General features: G+C 37.2%; 1 protein-coding gene across 2 annotated transcripts in view; it reads right to left on the bottom strand.

Moving 5' to 3' along the window:
* ClpP (Caseinolytic protease proteolytic subunit) overlaps positions 1-23030 on the bottom strand; it is a 92740-nt gene that overhangs the window by 53426 nt on the left and 16284 nt on the right. Inside the window, exon 2 of one of the 2 annotated variants that reach the window (XM_090371740.1) lies at positions 10275-10460. In XM_090371740.1, the coding sequence (XP_090227866.1) occupies positions 10275-10460 (186 nt within the window). The remainder of the gene's footprint in view (positions 1-10274; positions 10461-23030) is intronic. The other variant, XM_090371741.1, reaches the window with a different exon arrangement.

The following is a 23030-nucleotide window of genomic DNA, read 5'->3' as shown; positions in this document are numbered from 1 at the left end:
TGTTCATCATCTTCCAGTGATTCTATTCCATGGGTGAAACATACATTTACAGTGATTCTCTTCTATGGCCACTCAAACACACATGCACGAGACAGACAATTTTCTCCATATATTTGCTTTATTATTTGAAATTTTTTTGTTCGAACACAAAACAATGTTTGCTCTTTGTTCCATTGTTCCTCCACAACACACACACGGGGGGGGGGGGGGGGGAGAGAGAGAGAGAGAGAGAGAGAGAGAGAGAGAGAGAGAGAGAGAGAGAGAGAGAGAGAGAGAGAGAGAGAGAGAGAGAGAGATGTGCAATTCAGCTCACACTATGTTATGAAATGGCAGCAATTTCCACTGACTTGACTGTGATGCTTAAGGAACAATCATTCTTTCATTCTATGTTTACTTCTGGTAGATGGCAGCACCAGCATTTATCTCATAACATCAGTCTCATTTTCCAATTGTCACACTGTGCATATATAGTAAAATCTCATTAACACAAACACGAATTATACAAAGTACTCGTTTATATGAAGAACATACCATTCCCCTGCAAAAGGATAGGCTTGTCTATGTAAATACATTTATTTATTACAAAATTTGGGTAATATGTATTACAAAGTTTGCTTTCACCCTGTGAAAAATAAATACTGTTATTTTGTATGTTTAATACAAATCTTGGCACTGTTGTTCGATTATTGCCCCTATTATTGCCTCTGGCCACTAAGTTTCCTGCTTCCCAAAGGATAGCACTGACTTGTTAGAATTTACTTTTGTATAAACAAAACCAGTTTATGGTAGCTACAATGTTGGTAGCTACAACATAAGTGCACTCTGAAAAATATCATTCTGAAGGATTAGCTGTTAAATAACAAAAGAATAAAAACAGTTTTTCTAAGTTGTTTACGAGCACTTCCTTGCTCTCCATGGGATTAAGGTCAGTTGCAATTGTTAAACCAGTTCAAAGAGTCTTTTACAACAGTACAGTATAATCTACTTTTTTGTGCCATTTTATCTGAGCTAATGTCTTTTTTTGGAACTTGTCTTTAAATTAATTTAAAGTTTGTTTATATTAAATCTCACCTAGCAGTGTTATAGTGACAAAATGTAAACAGACAGAATTATGACTGGAAATTACACTTAAAATTATACAAGAGGCTGACAGGGTGGAATGAAGCAAAATGGACATTGAAGAAGTGTGTGACACTGGAGCAGTAATAAAAAACAGGAAACAAATTCATGGTGCAAAACACAAGGAGCTTGAAGCAAAACTTTCAAGTGATACCAACAAATGCTTGCATCTATTTTGCCAATATTAGGTCCAATTTTGCAAGAAAAAGCAAATTATCTAGCTAAGCAACATGGAATTAGTAACTTTAAATGCAGCAGTGGCTGGCTGCAAAGATTTTAAAGACAGGAATAACTTGGTTTTGCAAAATTTTGTGGCGAGTCTGGATTAGTCGACAAAGAAAAGGCTACAGACTGGTTGTGTTCTGTATAGTCCATTCTTGAAACTATGAGGAAAAGGACATTTTTAATCTTGACAAGACAGGTTTATTTTATAATCTGCTGCCAAACAAAACATTTGCTGTTCAAGGAGAGCCTTATCATGGTGGAAAATTAAGTAAAAGACTCACTATTCTATTATGCTGCAATTGAGAAGGCAGTACAAAACTATGCCCACTTGTAATTGGTAAGTTTTCCAAGCCAAGATGTTAACCAACTTCCCTGTGATTATGAGCCCAATAAGAGTGCTTGGCTTACGGTCAAAATTTTTCGGTCTTGGTCTTCAAAAGCAGACAGAAGAATGGCTTCAAAAAAAAAAAAAAAAAAGGAACATTTTTATGATTCTAGATCGTTGTACAGCACATTTGATAAATATGTGGCTGTTGTTTTTATCTACCAATACCATCAGTTTTATGAAGCCACTTGATCAAGGCATTATTTTTATTCTCAAGAGAGCATATAGAGCCCTTCTGATAAGAGTTGTTGTTGTTATTTGGTTTTTAGGAGCATTAGCAACTAAGACCATATTGCTCAGGGGATATGTGATGGTCATTCCCTGACCTTTCCACATTCTCCGTATTTGGTGGTCACGGGCTCAAACCCCGGTCTAATCAAGAAGCGTGTGTTACGCACTGCCGCTCCTGCAAACCTGGCTACGGAGGCACCATCTGTCTGATAAGGGACTTGATCTATAACACAGGAGGGAACAATTTGCAGCCAAATTGGAATGTCTTGGATACTATTCGTAATCTTATTATTTCTTGGGACAGTATTGCTTCAAGTGTAATAATCAACTGCTTCAGAAATTATGGCATTGGAGAGAATATCATAAAAAAGCATGGTCCAGCAGATGAATGTGATAGCAACACTAAGGAATGGGGGAATTTGAAGGAACACATGGATTTTGTTGAAGAATTTGAAGAGTTTGTGAAGGTGGATGATGAAGTTGCGACCATAGCAATGCCAACACCAGAAGAGCTGTGAGCACCAAGGAAAACAATATTTTTTTTACTGTAAAAGTGAAGAAGCATACACACTACTATCTAAAAAAGCTGCCCAAAATGCATGGAGCATAATAGAGAATGTGTTGGCCTACAGTAATGTTGATATAGAAACAACTATTGCATTTCTAGTCCTTGAGGTTATCACAGACATTCTCTCAGATATGCCCGACAAGCTGTACTTGCTACCTGGGAGTCTAAAACGTTGATGGAACTGATATTCGGGTGACACTCAAGTCAAGTGGACCCAATTTCGGCGAAGTCCGGACGGTCTGTGACAGCCAAATCCCAAGTACATGGTAGGTGACCACCCAGGTGTGAACCAACGTAAGCGGGGGTCGAGGTTTGGCGCCCACACCACATGGACGAACGCCGCTCCTCTATGTTACCAGGCAGTACTAGGTGGTAAATGACTCATCAACCAGTGAAATACCACCACTTTGCTTATTGGAGGCTTGAAGTGGTGGAACCCATGTTTAGTCTCTAGAGCTAAGTTCCAGTCAACCCTATCTCTTCCATCATGCAGTATGATTGATGACTTTGTTGAGGTTATGATGAATGCCGTGGCGAGATCCGATATTCCTTATGTTTCGAGGATACAGCTCTAAAACGGTGTTCGCAGGCCGGCCGCTAGTTAGTACACCGGACCGAACCTATTGGTAACTCTCTAGGAGGCTTCCGGATCAGCTAGTGTATAATCTTGCTACCTCTATTCTACCAGATAGTGACTGGAGGGAGTCCGAGTAGTGTGTATGCGGGGAGCATTGTCGAGGCCACGTTATGTCAAGGATCTGGGTATATTCTTACCATGTGTATGCCATATCCAAAAATTTCATTACTTCATACACCATGTCCCACTCACTTTTTCTTACTATTGAATACACCATGAATTGTCAAACTAATAGGGCAAGCTTATCTGCGAAAAGATCTAAACCTCCCAAGCACTTCCTAATTCATTTCACAAATATATGTGGTCTCAATTCTAATCTCAACGATGTCCATTTCCACTTGCAGTCTGCCAAACCCCATGTACTTTTTCTGACAGAATCTCAGTTATCGGTTGATTAAACTACTGCTCATCTCAGATGCCCAAATTATTCGCTGTATAATTCCTTTCGCCTCAAAGGTGGTACTTGAGCATATGTCCATTCTGATATTCCCTGTCAGAGACTTGGCAATTTGGAATCTCCTCTCTTTGATCTTCTCTGGCTTAAAATCTCTCTACCTCATTTTGTCAAATTCATCTGTTGTCTCTACCGTTCTCCCAACTCCACTAATCACTTGGAGCTCTTTGACTTCCTCTCTTTGCAACTTGACTTTCTCCAGTCCAACTTTCCTAACAGTGAGGTAATTTTCCTTGGTGATTTTAATGTTCACAACTCCAGCTGGCTTCTGTTTTCTAGTTACACCGACCCAGCAGGTCGAGATGTTGAGGCTTTTGCAATTTCTAATGATTGTTCAGATTGTTCATTTACCTACAAGAATACCGGACAATCCTAATCATACAGCCAACATGCTTGATCTTTTTCTCACAAACAACCCTTCTAAGTACACGGTCGAAGTGAGAGGTCCTTTAGGCACTTCAGGTCACAACTTGGTGATTGTCTCTTCTCCAATGGAACCGTTATCTCATGGCTATTCCCAACCTCGTGTTGTTTGGCATTACAAGAATGCAAAATGGGATGACCTGCGAGACTTCTTTTCTTCTTTTCCTTGGTCGGATTACTGTTTCAAAACTTCTGATGTCAACGTTTGCTCAGATCGTGTCAGTGAAATTATTCTTGCAGGAATGGAATCCTTTATCCCACACTCCACTTTGAAATCTCGTCCTTTATCTAAACCTTGGTTTTCCAATAAATGTGTTAAGGCTGTTCAATAGAAGAATGTTGCATATCGTAATTGGCTTGTTTCTAATTCTTCAGTTTCATTTTATGCCTACACCAATGCTCGCAACAATTATAAAACAGTTATTAATCAGTCCAAACTAGAGTTTGAACAGGCTAAGAGTAAAAAACTTGCTTCTTGCCCTAATGGTAGCCGAGCATTCTGGTCTCTTGCCAAAGCTATTGACCGCAACTTTTGCCCATCTCTACTCCCACCTCTGTCCAAACCAGATGGTTCTGTTGTCACTTCAGCCAAGGATAAAGCTGACCTGCTAGCATCTCATTTTTCTTCCAGCTCATGTATTAATGATCTTGGTAAAATACCTCCCACCATTCCCAACACACTCCATTCAATGCCTCCTGTGGTCTTCTGTCAAAAGGATGTCAGAAGGACTTCACTAATGCCGGTGTCCCCCAAGGTTCAGTTCTTTCCCCCACTATTTTCCTCTTGTATATTAATGACCTTCTTCCATTGACTGGAAATGCTATCCATAGTTTTGCCGATGATAGCACATTGCATTCCACTTTTCATTTTGAAAAACCTTGTGCTGCTCAATCAGCTTCAACTTCTCGAAAATCTGCTACCAATTCCTTAAATGCCGATCTTCAGGTAATTCTCCAGTGGGGCAAAGACAATTTAGTTGATTTCAACCCTTCTAAAACTCAGTCTTGTCTTATATCTCGCAAAAAGGATTCTTCTGCTCCTGTGCTTATCTTTAGTGATACCCCGATTTCTAGGCAAAATGATATTTCTCTTTTGGGAATTACCTTGACTTCTAATCTCTCTTGGCAGAAGCACATTACAAATATTGCTTCTTCTGCATCTAAAAAACTTGGTTTTCTCTTTCGCTCTCGGCGTTACTTTTCTTCCAAACAGCTGCTCACTCTGTATAAATCGCAAATCTGCCCTGCCATGAAATATTGTTCGCACATCTGGGGTGGTGCCCCCAAAACCTCTCTCAGGCTTCTTGATTCCATTCAGAAGAGGGCAGTTAGGTTAATTAATGATTCATCTCTAATAGAGTCTCTCCACTCACTGTCTCCTAGACATACTGTTTCTGCTGCATGCCTCTTCTACAGATACTTCCATGGGCACTGTTCTTCTGAATTGGCTTCTATAATTCCCGCTCTCTCTTTCAAAACAGTCCGAACACGTGCCGCCACCAGCCAACATCCATTTACTGTCCAACTCCAAACTCACAAAACCAACTTTTCATCTTCCTCGTTTATTCATTCAACTGCCGTTTTCTGGAACAACCTTCCTTCATACGTATTTCCTGAAAATTACAGTCTACAGAAGTTCAAGTCCAATGTCATCAAATATCTTCTTTCGTCTTCTCAACCTCCAACCCAAGCACGGTACTAAGTACTATAGGTTCTAATACCTCTCGTGTTTGGGGTTTACATAAAAAAAATAAATAAATAAAAAATATATATATATATAAACCCCCTCCCTTCCTACCCTGTCTGTACTTTCTGCACATTGTACTCCCTAAATTCCAATTCTGCACTGTTTATATCTGTGTGACACCATGTCTCTGATATCCCAACAATATCTGCCTTTGATGTCTCGATCAGCACTTCAAATTCATCAATTTCATTTACTATACTTCTACCATTAGTGTACATGCAACTATACAATCACTTGTTCTTATTCTTAGTTACCCTAACACAGCCCATGTATCTACTTGTTCCGTAATTACTCCCAGCAGCTCTTGAAGTCCACAGCAACTTGTTCTCTAGGCTGCTGCTCATTACAATAAAAGCAGTACAAGAATCACTTTCGCTTCAGCCTGCAGGTAACCGTTAATCTTTCAGTCTGTGAATCCTCCCAATCTAGCAGTTGTCCGACTCACATAACACTGCCTCGATAGCATCAGCAAATATTCATGCACCCTTTCTATTTAAGTGTGTCCCATCCGAGTAGAAGCAGTCTCTCATGTTAGCAAGCACAGACCACGCTGATATAAATTCTACCCATGAGCTTTGCACAATCTCTCCAGATCTGAATTGACTGACAAGGCTCTTACCATATACTCCCTCCTATCGTGTCTGGGTAGAATTGTAGACACTTTCAAATTTAACCTTACCTTCAACTGTTTTTCCAGCATTGACCTGTACATGTTAAGTAAATCTGCAGATCTCTTACTATTAATGTCATTAGTGCCAACGTGTACAACACGTCATCAACTTCTGCCCCTGGCAGACATACACTAGTCCTATTCCACCTATCCTTTTTTGCATAATATATTCCCCATCTTTCAGTTCCAGTGACTCTGACAATAGTGTCACTGAAAATAACTAGTTCCTCTAGAACCACATATTGCCTTGTAGATTGCCTCTATGTTGCCTGATGCACAGGAGTGAGCTCTGGCGTTGAGTTGGGCAGATGAGAGCTTGATGGGCCCCTCATATTAATTTCTTCGAAGGCATTTACCCTACACCTCAAACTCTCATTGACGCCCATTAGAACACTGAGTTGGCACCTAATTTCTTCGGTGTCTGTACCTAGCACGCACACACACACACACACACACGCGCGCACGCACGCGCACACACACACACACACACACACACACACACACACACACACACAGGTGTGCAAACATTTCACATTTTGCGCATTGTTTTAGACTGTGATGCGTTGGAGAATCACCCCCTTCGGTTCTCCTGCAAGCCACAGCACTCTGGCTATTCTGTGAATGCTGCTTTGCTGCTCTAGTCTGGGTCATTATTCCATTAAGTATAATTTAATTAACAATGAACTTTAATAAGATTAATAAATTTTACTGATTAATTGATAATACTATACTAATCTAACAGATTTCTATACAGTGCTACGTTTTTTGCTAAATAAACAACTAAATATAAATGAAAACTTGGCGTTCGCCGGAGCTGCAAAAATCTTGGTCAATGTGGTAATAACCTCGTAGCCCAAAAAAATAAATAAATAAAATAAAATAAAAATATTTTCCACGTCACCTGTCCAATAATTTGCCTAGTTCTCCCTTAAATTTAATCAAGCTACCCACTTTCACAACAACAGTTTGTTTGTTTGTTATTTGGTTTTTAGGAGCATTAGCAACTAAGGCCATATTGCTCCGGGGATATGTGGTGGTCATTCCCTGACCTTTCCGCATCCTCCGTATTGGTGGTCACGGGCTCGAACCACGGTCTAATCAAGAAGCATGTGCTACGCACTGCTGCTCCTGCACACCTGGCTACGGAGGCACCCACAACAACAGAGATCCCCCTGATGTTCTGGATAGGTGTGAGCTGCAAGCTCACAATTTTATCACTCAATCAAATCCTCCTCACGATAGAGTTTAGCTCTATTGCCTACATCCCTTATTATCCAGGCACGTCGGAGCATCTCACCAGAATTTTACACTCTTACCATATATAGTGCATGTAACTCCCAGATAGGAAACTGCATTCCATTATTTCCAGAGTGAAAACACCTATTCCTCCTTTTTTATGGAGCGGTTCCATTTACTGCATTATGTGCTATGTTGGTGAGATTGCCAGGAGGTTAAAAGATCGTGTTTCAAAACATGAGGTGGCACTCAGTACTGCTAACTTCGAATGCTCCGCTATTGCTGAACATTATTGTGTCGAGCAACATAACCTTGATCCCCAACAAGACATTGAAACTGTTGACTATTCACGTGACTACTGTCAGTATTCGTGTCTTGAAGCACTGCACATAATCAGTTGTAACAGTACTATGAATCGTAACAGGGAGTGCACATGCACCCCATTATGGAGTCTGCCATATTGCAGTGCGATAAGCATTGGCGTTCCTTACGCATGTGTAATACTGCATTACAAGTACTGGAGTTGTGATTCATGATCATGCCCAATCTGTTCTGTTATTTTACCCAATGTATATATATATACTCAGTACACTATTCACCGACTGCTAATGAAGAGACACCTAGCCCCAAAAGCTACTCTATTTTATTGTTTTTTACTTATATATTTTACGCTTTTAACGCTTTTATTTTATATCTGTTTTAATATTTTATGTATATATCTGTTTATTTATTTAAATAAACTTTAACTTAAACCAGTTTGTCAGTTGTTCCTAGAAAGTATACAGGGTGTTTCAAAAACTATGGCCAATAATTTGGGTGTCCCGAATCCCTAATTTTTAAACAACATTTTGTTCACTGAAGAAGTTGGGTTTACTCGTGATGATATTTTTAATTTTCATAACTGTCACGTTTGGTCCGACGAAAATCCTAATGCAATTCACGACATCAGCAACATTTCTCGTTGAATGTCTGGGCAGGACTGCAGTGACCATCTAATAGAACCACACTTTCAGCCAAACAGGCTAACAGGAGAGCTGTACCTTCAGTTCCAGACCGTCTTGATGATGATAATGTTCCACTTCAACAACGCCAGAACATGCAGTTTATGCATGATAGTGCACCGCCACATTTTTCTCGAGTTGTGATTCAGTATCTAACTACATGGTATGGATAGGTAGAGGTGGGCCTGTAATATGGCCTCCCAGATCACCAGACTTAAATCCTATGGATTTTTGTATCTGGGGTTATGTAAAAAGATTGGTGTACACTTCTGACATTAACACAGTTGAGGAATTGCAGCATCCGGTTGGAGGAGCCTTTCAGCAAATCAGAAATGACCCAGGAATGCCTGAGAGGATTCGCAACTCAATGCAGAGAAGATTACAAAGCTGCGTACAGATGCAATGACAGATTTTGAACACCTTTTGTAACATCCTGTAACATGTAACATCTATAAAATCCTGTGGTGTTGAAACCAAAAATTAAAAATGTATTATCTTATGTTTAATAAAGCCACCCTTAGCAAAGGATTCGCATCTTTTTGCTAAACTAGTGCTCCCATAGTCAGTAGCGGATCTTAACAGAAAATGTGCATTATCTCGAAAACGGTTCATTTGTGGCCTGATGTTCACTGGGACTTTTTTGCTTATTTTATTTTGTACTTTTCACCTTTAAATTATTGACCATTTTTTTGAAACACTCTGTATAGCAATATAAATATTCTTGCACGTCCTTCTATTCAAGTATCCCATCCCAGTAAAAACAGTCTGCTGTTAACAAGCACAGACCATGCTGAGAAAAATTCTACCCCCAAGCCTTGCACAGACTTTCCAGAGCCATAATATATACACAATTGATTGCCAAAGCTCTCAAATTCAACCCCAGGGGCTTACATCTGGTGAGTACGCTTGGCACACCCAGGGTCCTGAGCAGGATATCATCCTTCTTTTTCTTGGTGATTCCTCTCTCTCTCTCTCTCTCTCTCTCTCTCTCTCTCTCTCTCTCTCTCTCTCTCTCTCTCTCTCTGGGTAATTCAGAAAATTTTTTTTTTCTGAAGCCTGAGGCTTATGCTAGTGCAGCATAAGCCTCAGGCTTCCTTGCACCATATGGCTAATAATAATAATAACAACATGTAAGCCCTCCTATTGTGTCTGGGCAGGATTGCAAACACTTTCAAATTTAATCCTAACTTGTGACTTATTCCTTAAGGAAGTTTACTGAAATAAAAAAAAGGAAAGACTTATTTGACATTTTGTGACAATCACTATTGCAGCTTAATTATTTAATAAATTACAGCATTTTAATTTTAAAATAAAAATGTACCTGCATTTACAGGTATTCTTTTATTATAACCCTGTATACTGTGAATCTGTGCTTGAGTTTAGACAATTCAAATTGCACAGCAGTGTTTTTAAAATAAGGAAGATCCATAATCATTACCTTTTTATTGTTTCTAATCAATGTGATTAATTTATAACTGGTTTTGGTTTAAATGATATATTATTGAAAAATGATAATATCTTTACTAAATATTTTAGTTATATAAAGGTAACTAAAGGATAAATATACAGAAAACATACAGGACCCATGACACAAATAATCCTTTCTTTTAGAAGACGAGAATAAATGTCATATGCTCTTTCTCCTCTTCCTGTTTGCTCTATAACTATTGGAATGAGGGGCTGAAGTTGAAAAGATGAAACAGAGAAGTATTTAGATGAGCATCGTCCTAAAATTCCTCCAAACAGTTGAATTCTTTTAACCAACTAAAGAAATAAAGGATGTGTAAGAAACTGAATTACAAAGAACAACAGTGCCTTTTATTATGATATAAAAGAATTATAGATTATAATGAATACTGTCAGGAAAATGAGAACATTAAAGATTAGTTTCTCTAGAACTTCAGATTGCATATACTGTATTAAATTATTGTAGTATAAAGTCCAAAATCATTATAGTGTCAAAATCTACAGATAAAAAAAAAATAATAAATAATAATAATAATAATAATAACAACAATAAGAATACATGCAAACCCCAACTAGCACAACAGTTGTGTTTTTAAACAATTTCATGTACAGTGAAATTTTATTACTAACACATGAATTTTCCATAATAAATAATAGACAGAAAGGGATGCATTCTGCTATCCTAACTTGACTGGAATGTTTTTAACTTTATTCTTTATAATGACTTCTTTTCTTCTTTTTCTTTTTTTTTCTTTTTTTTAATAAATTTATTAATTTTTTTTTAAAATTTGGTCCTTTATTTTCAGTTTTTTTTTTCATTTCATATTTTTATCCTTTATGATGATTGTATTTTGGTTAATGCTTTGCATTTTTTACTTTGCATTTTTTATGTTCGGATAATGTTTGCATGACAAGTGGATGCTCTGGAGAATTATCTAGTAATGGGTATAATCAAAACTCATAATCAGAAAAACTGATTATTTTCATAGTCCGTTATATTCAAATTAGGTGATTATGAAATCGACAACAAAAAAATTAGTTTGTTTCATGAGGCGAACATGAAATTAGTTAGTTTTATCATTAGTCTGTTTCATATTCACCCTCATTAAACAAATATTATCTGCACTAATACTGGGAAGGTTGCACCAAGAAGAGTGCAACTTTTCAAGGTGTAAGCTAGTCATCCCAGGTAAGATCCATAAATATGAAAAGAATGCTTGTGATTTGGATGAAAACTGGTGAGAAAGAATTCATTACCTTAAAAAATACCATATTAAACTAAACTCATCATGGAGGTTTGGTTTGGTTTTTTTTTTTTAAGCAGCATTAGCAACTAAGGCGATATTGCTCCGGGATATGCGGTGGTTATTCCCTGACCTTTCCGCATCCTCCGTATTTGGTGGTGATGGGCTCAAACCCCGGTTTAAACAAGAAGCGTGTGCTACGCACTGCTGCTCCTTCCCACCTGGCTATGGAGGCGCCCATCATGGAGGAACCTGTTAGTCAGAGACTGAGCAGAGTACAATATGTTTGCATCCAGGGCTTGGAATGGACACCGGAATGCCGTTCTAGTTCATGCACATCAGTAATGTTGTGTATATACATCAAATGTCTCCTGTTCTATTGTCTCCTGCTGGCCCTAAAGACCAGCAGGAGACAATAAAACAGTGGAAGTAGTAGTAATAGTGGCATATGATGCAAGAAAGCAAGCATATGAGCTTATTCAGCATTAGCCAAAAAAAAAAAAAAAAATTTACACAACGATTCCCTCCAAATGTTTGTCCAGTTCCTCCTTAAATTTATTTAACCTATCAACTTCCACAACAACAGATGGAAGTTTGTTCCAGCAATTAACCACCAGCTGGCTAAAGGCAAATTTCCGCACATCTATTCTACATCTGTCTTTCCTCAATTTGAATTTATGCCCCCTTAGGTTCGTAATCTGAACAGGTGGAAGAATCCCATCAGAAGCATGCTCAACCCATTCAAGGCCTTATACACTTCAATCAGATCACTTCTTTTCGATTTCAGCACAGACTGGACTTCATGTTTCTATCACAGGCTTAATGTGATACAGTTTGTTTAGTAACTGCTCATGCCACAAACCTTGCCATTGGAAATATATTTTATTTATTATTTGCTGTAGTCTGTATGGGATTTGATTGGCCATAAGGTCCACTGGGTTAAGCCCAGCAGGCTGATTTTTTTTTTTTTTTTTGGTAGTTGTTGGCGCATAGGCTTCTGTGGCCATAATGCACCTCCCAAGGTTTTTGCAGTACTTTGATCCAAGCCCGAGGCGGGAATTGAAACCGCGACCTTTGGGTTGCCAGGCAGGCACTTTACCCACCCGGCTAGGCTGATGTACATTAGGGCCACTTTACAGGCAAACGTATGAGCTAACTCCACAAATGTATTTTGATTTATTTATACTTACATATTTTGTGTTTTTTATCATATATCACATTAAAATTCCATGAGAAAAGTAAAATACTATGAGAAAAGTTAAAACATGATTTAGCTATGAAAACATATTTTAGAGTTTTTTTATTTAGTGCAATTACTTATTTTGGTTAATTATAATTTTATAAATTATTAATGTAAATATTTTGTTCTTCATCATATCGACCATACAATAAATATTTATAATGAAAATAATTTGGTCGTTGAGCTGATATGCAGGGGTTGGCTGTACCAGAGCCCGACAGAAAAAAAGTTCCCAGTCCTCCCCTGCTGACAGGCCAAATTATTTGTAGGGTTTGCTGATTTGCTGCAGTATCAGCCTTATCATTTTGGCTAATCCCAATGTGGCAAGCGATCCAACAAAAGTAGACATTAAAACCATATTAGTATTACTAGTGGCAAATTATGAAAAAAACCTACACACTTCACCCATCCATAACCGGCGCTTCTGTAGCCAGGTGGGCATTAGCAGCAGTGCATAGCACACGCTTCTTAATTAGACCGGGGTTCGAGCCCGTGCCCACCAAATACTGAGGATGAGGAAAGGTCAGGGAATGACCACCAACATATCCCCGGAGCAATATGGCCTTAGTTGCTAATGCTCCTAAAAACCAAATAACAAACAAACAAATATCCATAACCCTCTAAGAATCTGTCTAGTTCTTCCTTAAATTTATTCAAACCACCCACATCCACAACAACATATGGAAGTTTGTTCCAACGATAAACCACCTGCTGACTGAACGTAAACTTAAGTGCATCTATTCAACCATCCTCCAACTTCAATTTATGTCCCCTTCTGTATGTAGCCTCAGAAAGAGATTGAATGCCATCAACATTTAGCTTACTTAATCTATTCAGGGCCTTAAACAACTCAATCACATCTCAATGGCAGTGGAACACTGCCATTTATAGAACCATTCAGCCAGACAATCAAAACTGCTATCAGGTATTCTGGAAATGGGTGGTTTGAATAAATTTAAAGAAGGATTACATATATATTTTAGAGAGAATGAGCAGATGAAGTGGGCAGTGTTTCTTCCTTTTTTTTTTGCTGATATTTGTTTCTTTGCATCATTTGCCATTAACTACTACTACTACTGCCGATAATAACAACAGTAGAACTTTTCTGGATTCATTGGATGACTGTTTACAACATGTGAGAGAAGCAATAAGAGAAGTAATATTCAAGAGAATGTAATACTGTCAAACTTTTACTGCAACAGTTTCTGAAGTTATTTGTCTTTAAGTTTTTGTAGAGCAAGTGTGCAAAAACCTGTCAGATAACGTTCCATCGTCTCTGTAACTATTTGGCGCTTACACTTTTACGAAAATGTTGAATTGTGTATTTGTTTTTACTTCCTGCTACTTAAATAAATATCTATAAAATTCTATGCACATAAGACAGATGAGAACACAAAATATGAACTCAAGATGTCTACTCCATGGGCTCTAATTACATACTCAATTCAAATTTTTTGTTATACTTCACTAAACTCATTTTTTTCAAAAACAGTTTTTTCCCCTCCTACTAGTTGTGTAAATATCTACAGTCTCACCTCAGAAAGTTTTTTGAAGGATTTAATATTGTTTTCAGATAGAAAAGAGGCAAACAGAAATGCAATACTCATTCAAAATGTTTGCTACTTTGTTGGAATCAACATGTTTAATTTTCAAATTTTGTGTACTTCACAACAGCCAAATTTGAAAAAAAAATTTTTAAATAAACCTGAAAAAAGTAGTATCAATATATATATATATATATATATATATATATAGCATGTTTCTTTAATTTTTTAATAATAGTTGTATACTAGGGTTGCCATATCCAAATCACTAAAAAAGAGGGGGCATTTCCAAGGATCAGGTTAAAATAAAAAAAAAAAAAAAAGGACAGAAAGCGGATATATCAACAAAGAATGATGAAGCACTGATAAACTAAATATTAATTATTAATATAATACATTACAAATGCAATGCATAATAATGCATAATATTTTTGTATACAGTAAGACCCTCGTATCTGCGGTGGGGGATATGTTCCAAGACCTACCGTGGATGGCTGAAACAGCAGATATAAGCGAACACCTGCTGACCCCATATATAACATGATTTTCTTGTACATACATAGGCATAATAAAGTTTAATTACTATTATTGTCCACATGGTGCAAGGAAGCCTGAGGCTTATGCTGCACCAGCCAAAATAAAAAAAAAAAAAAAAAAAATTCCTGCATTACTCAGAGAGAGAGAGAGAGAGAGAGAGAGCGAGAGAGAAACAGAGAGAAAGAGAGAGTAAAAGGGAATCACCAAGGAAACAAGAAAGAGAAGAATGATGATATCCAGCTCAGGACTCGGGGTTTGCCAAGCCCATACTCACCAGATGTGAGCCCCTGGGGATTAATAGATAAATTAAACACACAGTAAGACATTACCAACATTAAATGCAGTAATTATGAAGTACAGCAGATTCCCGATTAACTCGGACACTTCAAAACTCTAAATAAAAAAAAATAAACCAGAAATCATAAAATTCAAGTAATAACTAGAATATGTATAAACAGCTATTGTAATATTTTGTAAGTCGTAAATAAGCGACAAGAACCAGCTCACATCTAGTGAGTATGGGCTTGGCAAACCCAGGGTCCTGAGCTGGATATCATCATTCTTCTCTTTCTTGGTGATTCCTTTCTACTTCTCTCTCTCTCTCTCTCTCTCTCTCTCTCTCTCTCTCTCTCTCTCTCTCTCTCTCTCTCTCTCTCTCTCTCTCTCTCTCTCTCAGGGGGTAACTTGGGAATTTTTTTTTTTTTGGCTGGTGCAGCATAAGCCTCAGGCTTCCTTGTACCATATGGCCATTAATAATAATAATAATAATAATAATAATAAGTCATCATTGGGAGTTTAGTGTACCTATTATCTTGCAACCCCCGCTGTCTTCATACCTACCATTATTTGATTTAGTGCGTTGTGTCAATTGTTGTGTTCCATCGCACCGCAAAAGGACAAATTTTGTTTCATTATTTATGTCAGGGATATTGGAATTTTTTTTTTTTTTTTTTTTATAGTAACTATTTTTTTTTTTTTTTTTTTTGTTTAGAAATCGCAAAAATGATAGGTAAACACAAAAGTTGTGCAAAAACTTGAAATTATTGAAAACGGTGCGCTGTTAAATTTCTAGAGAACCATTATAATGTTGGTGACCAAATCATACGAAAAACATTGTAAAAAATAAAGGGAAGCATCGCATTGGACACGTGAGTAGTAAGTGCAAAGTTTTTTGTTTTTTTTTCCAGGGTTAACTGCAGGTAAGTGAACAACGGATACTGAATCAGTGGATATGGGGACACACTGTATTCAAATAGTTCTAAATTTATAAAACGTTCTTTCTAATGACATAATTTGTTTTAAAAATTGTAGGTAGTAGTAGTAGTGGCATGTGATGCAAGAAAGCAAGTGTATGAGCTTATGCAGCATCAGATAAAAAATAAATAAAATAAAAATAAAATAATTTACAAAACAATTCCCTCTAAATGTTTGTCCAGTTCCTCCTTAAATTTATTTAACCTATCAACTTCCACAATAACAGATGGAAGTTTGTTCCAGCAATTATCCACCCACTGGCTAAACACAAATTTCCGCACATCTATTCTACATCTGTCTTTTCTTAATTTGAATTTATGCCCCCTTAGGTTCGTAATCTGAACAAGTGGAAGAATCCCATCAGAATTCAGCGTGCTCAACCCATTCAAGGCATTATACACCTCAAACAGATCACCTTGCAGATGCCTAGTATCCAGCTGCTGCAATTTGCAGAACTTAAGCCTGTCTTCGTAAGAGCACCCCTTTGTTCCCCTCACCAATCTTGTTGCCATTCTCTGTACTCGTTCTAGCAACCCTACATCCTTCCTAAAATGAAGCTTCCAGACATGTAAACAGTACTGAAGGCATGGCCTGTCCATTGCCTTATATAGAGAGACAATCACTTCCTTTTCCCTGCTAGCAAAATTCCTATATATCATTGACAAAACACCATGACCTGCTCTACCAGCCTGTCTGCATTGCTCAGAAAACTTCATATCTGACTGCACAATTACTCCCAGGTCTTTTTCATTTTCTACCACCTTAAGTGTAGTACCACACAGTTGGTACATTTCTATGGGGTTACTTCTACCCGTATGCAGTTCTTTGCATTTGTCAAGGTTAAACTTCAGTTGCCACTTAGCCCATCTGCCAAAATTTTCTAAATCCTGTTGCAGTAGCACACTGCCATTACTGTCATTAACAACCCTGCCAACCTTTGTATCATCTGCGAACTTTGACACTAAGCCTGATATACCTTCATCAATATCTTTGATAAATATACAAAACAACAGTGGACCCAATGTGGGACTCCATAAATAATTAGTCCACGAAGAGCAGCACCCACTGATTACCATCCTCTGTCTTCTCCCACTCAACCACCCTTTTATCCATTGTAGCAACTTACCTTTAATACCATTCTGCTCCAATTTGTACAGTAGTCTTCCATGCGCAACAGTGTCAAAAGCTTTCCTGAAATCCAAGTACAAGATATCAAAATTATTTTTTGCATCCAGTTCCTTTGTAACCACATCATAATATCCAATCAAATTTGTCAGACAAGACTTTCCCTTAACAAACCCATGCTGTGTCTGAATTATTGCTGCAGTCTTGTCTAGATGATCCTGCAATGCATCTTTAACCAGTGATTCCATTATTTTACCCGGAACAGAAGTTAAACTAACTGGTCTGTAATTACTCGTGTCACCCTTCGATCCCCCTTTGTGAATTGGGGATACATTTGCACATCTCCAGTCTGTGGGGACCGCCCGAGTCCAAGGATGCTCTCATAATTATGGCTAAGAGTTTGCTTACTTCCTTTGCCGCCTTCTTTAATATAACTGGATAGATCCCATCCACCCCAGGTGCCTCTCTTATGTTTAACTTCAACAATTTCTCCTCCACTTTGCTCTCAGTTATTACAAAATCATTAAGCACCCTGCTAAAATTTGATAACCTTGTGGTAATTTCAAACCTTAATAACTCCTCATGTGTGACTGTAGAGGCAAAATACTCATTCAGTTTGTTTGCTATCTGAGCAGGATCATCAACAGTCGAACCATCGATATCAAGTGGACCAATCGGATTCATCCCCTTCCTTTTAGAGTTTATATATAAAGAAATCCTTGCTGTTTTTTTTAGCATACTTTGCCATTCTCCTCCAGTCTGCACCTGCCTAACCTCCTTTGTGATTTGATTACAGACTAGCTTATATCTGCCATAGGCTTCTGTGTCGCCTGATAATTTATATGCATCCCATGCATTTTTCTTCTCTGCCACGAGTCTCATTAGTTCATTTGATAACCATTTAGGCCTAAAACTTGAACAATATTTCTTAATAGGTATGAAACTTTTAGTAGTTTCCACGATTAATGCCTTGAATGCTTCCCACTTAGAATTTGCTGTTGGTAACATCATCAGTTGATACCATTGTACAGAATTTAAAAACTGTCTGAGACCACTGTAGTCACCTTTAGAAGCAAAAACGCTTTCCTTTACCCCTGATGGTAATTATATCTTTAAGGAAATTCCACATCAGTACACTGTGATCACTGCACCTAGTGGTTCCTTTATCTGCAAATTCTTAATACATGATCACTGCTGATAACCAGTACAGAATTTCAAGGTCAGAATGTAAGTAAGTATAGAAATCATAGCAAGAAATTCTTTACAGTTATACTGTAAAAACAATGTTTCCTTACAGTATTCAATACATAATTTGTTTCTGTCTTTTGCCCATTAATGAAAAGACCCTTTCTATATTTGCATTAACAGTTATAGCAAAAGGGAAAAAAAAAATTGTGAAAGTTTTAAGTATTCTAAATAATGATCTGGGCATTTTGCACTTTCGAAAAATTTGGCTGAATTGTTCATTTTTACTTTCCATTTCTATAAAATTTTTCAAACTTGTTAATTGATCAAAACATTTAACATCATTTATCTGAATCTCTTTTCAATCAAATACTGGACACTTTTCTACATCCTTCCTTGTTGGCATTTCACTTAGGTTGATTATCCATGTGAAACAAATTCTTCTAGAGGTCTCATCCCCTTATCCAAATACTCCAAGCAATATCACTGAACAGAGATTTAACCTCATCACAATTTTTTACACAACATTACCTTGATATAACACATTTCATACACATTTTTCTACAAGTAAGGATTTAATTTTCAGAGGAATGAATGGTTGAGTTAAGCATTCCTCAAAAACATTCTTCACTGATTTCAAACTACTAATAAATATTTCAGCAACTGAATTGAATTTTTTCAATGTTAATGTGGAATACACTCATCAATGGAGGGCACAGATTCAAATTGAAGAAAGTTGTAGAATAGTTGTGTGGAAATTTGCCTTTAGCCAGCAGGTAGTTGATTGGTGGAACAGACTTCCATCTTTTGTTGTGGAAACTGATAGCCTAAATAAATTTAAGGCTGAGCTGGACAGGCATTTGGAACGAACAGAGGGGTGAAATGGTAGGGGTTTTTTTTTTTTTTTTGGCTGATGCTGCATAAGCTTGCTTTCTTGCATCGTATGCCTCTACTAATGCTAATGAATGTAGTAATCAAAAAAGAACAGAATATTAGAATGGCCACCTCAATTGCCAGATATCAACCCAAATGAAAATTCATAGGGCATTGTAAAAACTAAACTGACAAAATTAAAGCCTAAAAATCTTTGTGCACCTAAGAAAAAAATATTAAATTAATTTAAAATATTAAACATATTCATTTTTTTATACAATATTCATATTAACTTCTCCATTTAAACATTAAACAGATTTAATTCAGGTTATCTGAAGCATAAGAGTGATGCCACCATAGAGATCTTATTCTAGGGACACCACTATAACAATAATAACATATTAATAAATAAACTGAAGAGACTTTATCAATTTTGACACATTTAAGTTTAAGCAGTAAACCAATCACTGAAATAGCAAAAGGTCAGATATTTTGCAAATTTGTAAAAAGTCAGTCTGGAGGTAACATTAAACAGATTTAATTCAGGTTATCTGAAGCATAAGAGTGATACCACCATAGAGATCTTATTCTAGGGGCACCACTATAACAATAATAACTTATATTAATAAATAAACTGAAGAGACTTCATCAATTTAGACACATTTAAGTTTAAGCAGTAAATCAATCACTGAAATAGCAGAAGGCCAGATATTTTGCAAATTTGTAAAAAGTCTGAATGCAAACATTTTTAAAAAAAAACAATAAAAAAAAACAAATCTGGACAAAAGAATATGGAACCCTATTATATACATAATTTTTTTTAATTTTTGGCAGAATTAATTTTCAAAAACACCTTTTGTTTAAAAAAAACTTAACAGATTTCTCCATTACAGTATGTAAATTTTTTAAATAAAAGGTGCTTTGTACAACAAAGCACTTTTTATTTAAAAAAATTTACATACTGCAATCCATTAAGAAAGAATGAAGTACTGATATTAAAAAAAAACTTTTCCACAAAAAATAAGAAAAAGGGGGCCACTGATCAGGTGACTGTCAGAAATATGTGCACATATTCAGATGGAGTTTGTTCCAACAAGAAATTACTCTCTGGCTAAATGTAACTTTTGCATAACTATCAACATGAGGAATTCTTTAGGGAGGTGGATGCCAGAAGTCTATCAAACTCTAATAAGGAGCTAAATGATTTTGTAATAACTAAGTGGAAGGTGAAAGAGAAACTCAACTCACACATAAAACAGGTACCTGGGGTGGATGAGATCTATCCCATTATATTAAAGGAGACAGCAAAGGAAGTGAGCCTTATGCATAATTATAAGAACATCTCTGGATTTATGGGAGGATCCCCATGGTTAGAGATGTGTGAATTTATTTCTAATTCACAAAGGGGGATCAAATGGTGATGAGTAATTACAGACCTGCTAGCTTAACTTCTGTTTCAGGAAAAGTAATGGCATCACTAATTAAAGAAGTTATGCAGAACCATCTAGACAAGGGTGCAAGAATATTTGCTGAAGCTATTGAGGCAGTGTTATACGGATCAGAAAACTGCTAGCTTCGGGTGATACACAGAATAAAAGTTAACAGTGGCAGCGGGCAGAGGCAAAAGTGATTCTTTCACTGCTTCTGTTAGAATGAGCAGCAGCCTGGAAAGCAAGGCAATGGAGATTTCCAGGACTGCTAGGAGTCATAGTGGAACAAGTAAATACATGGGCTGTGTTAGGGTAACTAAAAGTAGAAACAGGTGCATGTATACTTGCATGTACACCAATGGTAGGAGTACAGTTAATAAATTCGATGAGCTTGAAGTGCTAGTCAAGACACCAAAGGCAGATATTTTTGGAATATCAGAGACATTGTGTTACACAGACATAAGCAGTGCAGAATTTGAATTTGGGGAGTACAATGTGTACAGAAAGGATAGACAAGACAGGAAGGGTTATACTGTTAGTTAAGAAACACATAAAATTTAAGGAAGTGCATCGAATTGATGTTGGTGGACAATGCAATGTTGAGTCTGTTTGGTGTGACATAAGTGCAGGGAAAGGAAGAATGAGAGTAGGTGTGTGTTATAGGCCTAATGAATCTGATGAGAATAATGAGCAATTGTGCAGAGAAACAGAGTGGGCCAGTAAATCAGAATGTCTTATAATGGGAGATTTTAACTTTCCAGATATTGACTGGAACTTGTGGATTGGTCACTCGCACACTAGCAAGACTTTTGTGGATTTATTGGATGACTGTACAGCAACGTGTTCGAGAGGCAACCAGAGATGAGTAATACTCTTGATCTGATTATCAGCAGTGATTATTCATGCATTAAGAATTTGCAGATAAAGGAACCACTGGGTTGACGGTGATCACAATGTACTGATGTGAAAATTACTTAAAGATGAAACTACCATCAAGGCTGAAGGGAAGGGCTTTTGCTTTTGTAAAGGTGACTACAGGGGTGGGGTCTCATTATAAGCAAATGTTATTAGTGGAGTTCCCCATGGTTCAGTGCTGGGCCCATCTTGCTTTCTTGCATCATATGCCTCTGTTACTGCTAATGTTTGAACACAGTATTCCAAATGTAATCTTCCAATTGCCTTATACAGTGGGATTATGACCTCTCTTTCTCTACAGGATAACATTTGATAAATTCAATTTATCAAATGTATGGCTTACGAGAGGTATGGCATTAGGGGTAATTTGCTACATTGGTTTTTAAATTCTGTATGGTGGGATCAACTGATGATGTTGCCAACTTTCAATTCTAAATGAGACGCCTTCGGGGACTTAATTTTGGAGGCTTCTAGTCTTTTCATTCCAACTAAGAAATACTGTTCAAGGTTTAGGCCTAAATGGATGTCAGATGAATTAATGAGGCTTATGGCAGAGAATGAAAATGTATGTGATGCATATAAAGTATCTGGTGATACAAAAGCCAATGGCAGATATAAGCTAGTCTGTAATAAAGTCACAAAGGAGGTTAGGCAGGTTAAGGCACATTACGAGAAATCTTTGGCAAGGGATGCAAAGAAAAACAGCAAAGAGTTTTTTACTTATGTAAATTCTACAAGGGAAGGGATAAATCAGATTGAACCAGTTAACATAGATGGGTTGACTGTTGATGATCATGCTCAGGTAGCTGATAAACTGAATGAGTATTTTGCATCTACATTCACACATGAGGAGTTATTCAATGAGGGGAGTGTCAGAAGTTTATCAAATTCTAACAGGGAGCTAAGTGATTTTGTAATAACTGAAAGCAAAGTGGAGGAGAAATTGTTGAAGTTAATATAAAAAAGGCACTTGGGGTGGACGAGATCTATACAATTTTATTAAAGGAGGCAGCAAAGGAAGTAAGCAAACCCTTAGTCATAATTATAAGAGCTTCCTTGGACCCAGAGGAGGTCCCCATGGACTGGAGGTGTGGAAATTTATCCCCAATTCACAAAGGGAGTTCAAAAGGTGACACAAGTAACTATAGACTTGTTAGTTTAACTTGTGTTCCGAGGGAGGAAAATAATGGAATCACTAGTTAAAAGAATCATTACAGGATCATCTAGACAAGATTGCAGTAAGTAATAGTTAAGACACAGCATGGGTTTGTTAAATGGAGGTCTTGTCTGACCAATCTGATTGGATACTATAATGTGGTCACAAAGGAACTGAATGCGAAAAATAATTTTGATATATACTTGAATTTCAGGAAAGCTTTTGATACTGTTGCACATGGAAGACTGCTGTACTAATTGGAGAGGTATAGCATTAAGGATAATTTGCTACATTGAATAAAGGGATTGTTGAGTGAGAGACGACAGAGTGGTAATCAATGGACACTGCTCTTCGTGGACAAATG

Source organism: Mastigoproctus giganteus, chromosome 4, assembly GCF_048544385.1.
Source record: "Mastigoproctus giganteus isolate SK-2022 chromosome 4, ASM4854438v1, whole genome shotgun sequence".
Classification (NCBI taxonomy): Eukaryota; Metazoa; Arthropoda; class Arachnida; order Uropygi; family Thelyphonidae; genus Mastigoproctus; species Mastigoproctus giganteus.
This window is presented reverse-complemented; position numbering and strand designations above follow the sequence as displayed.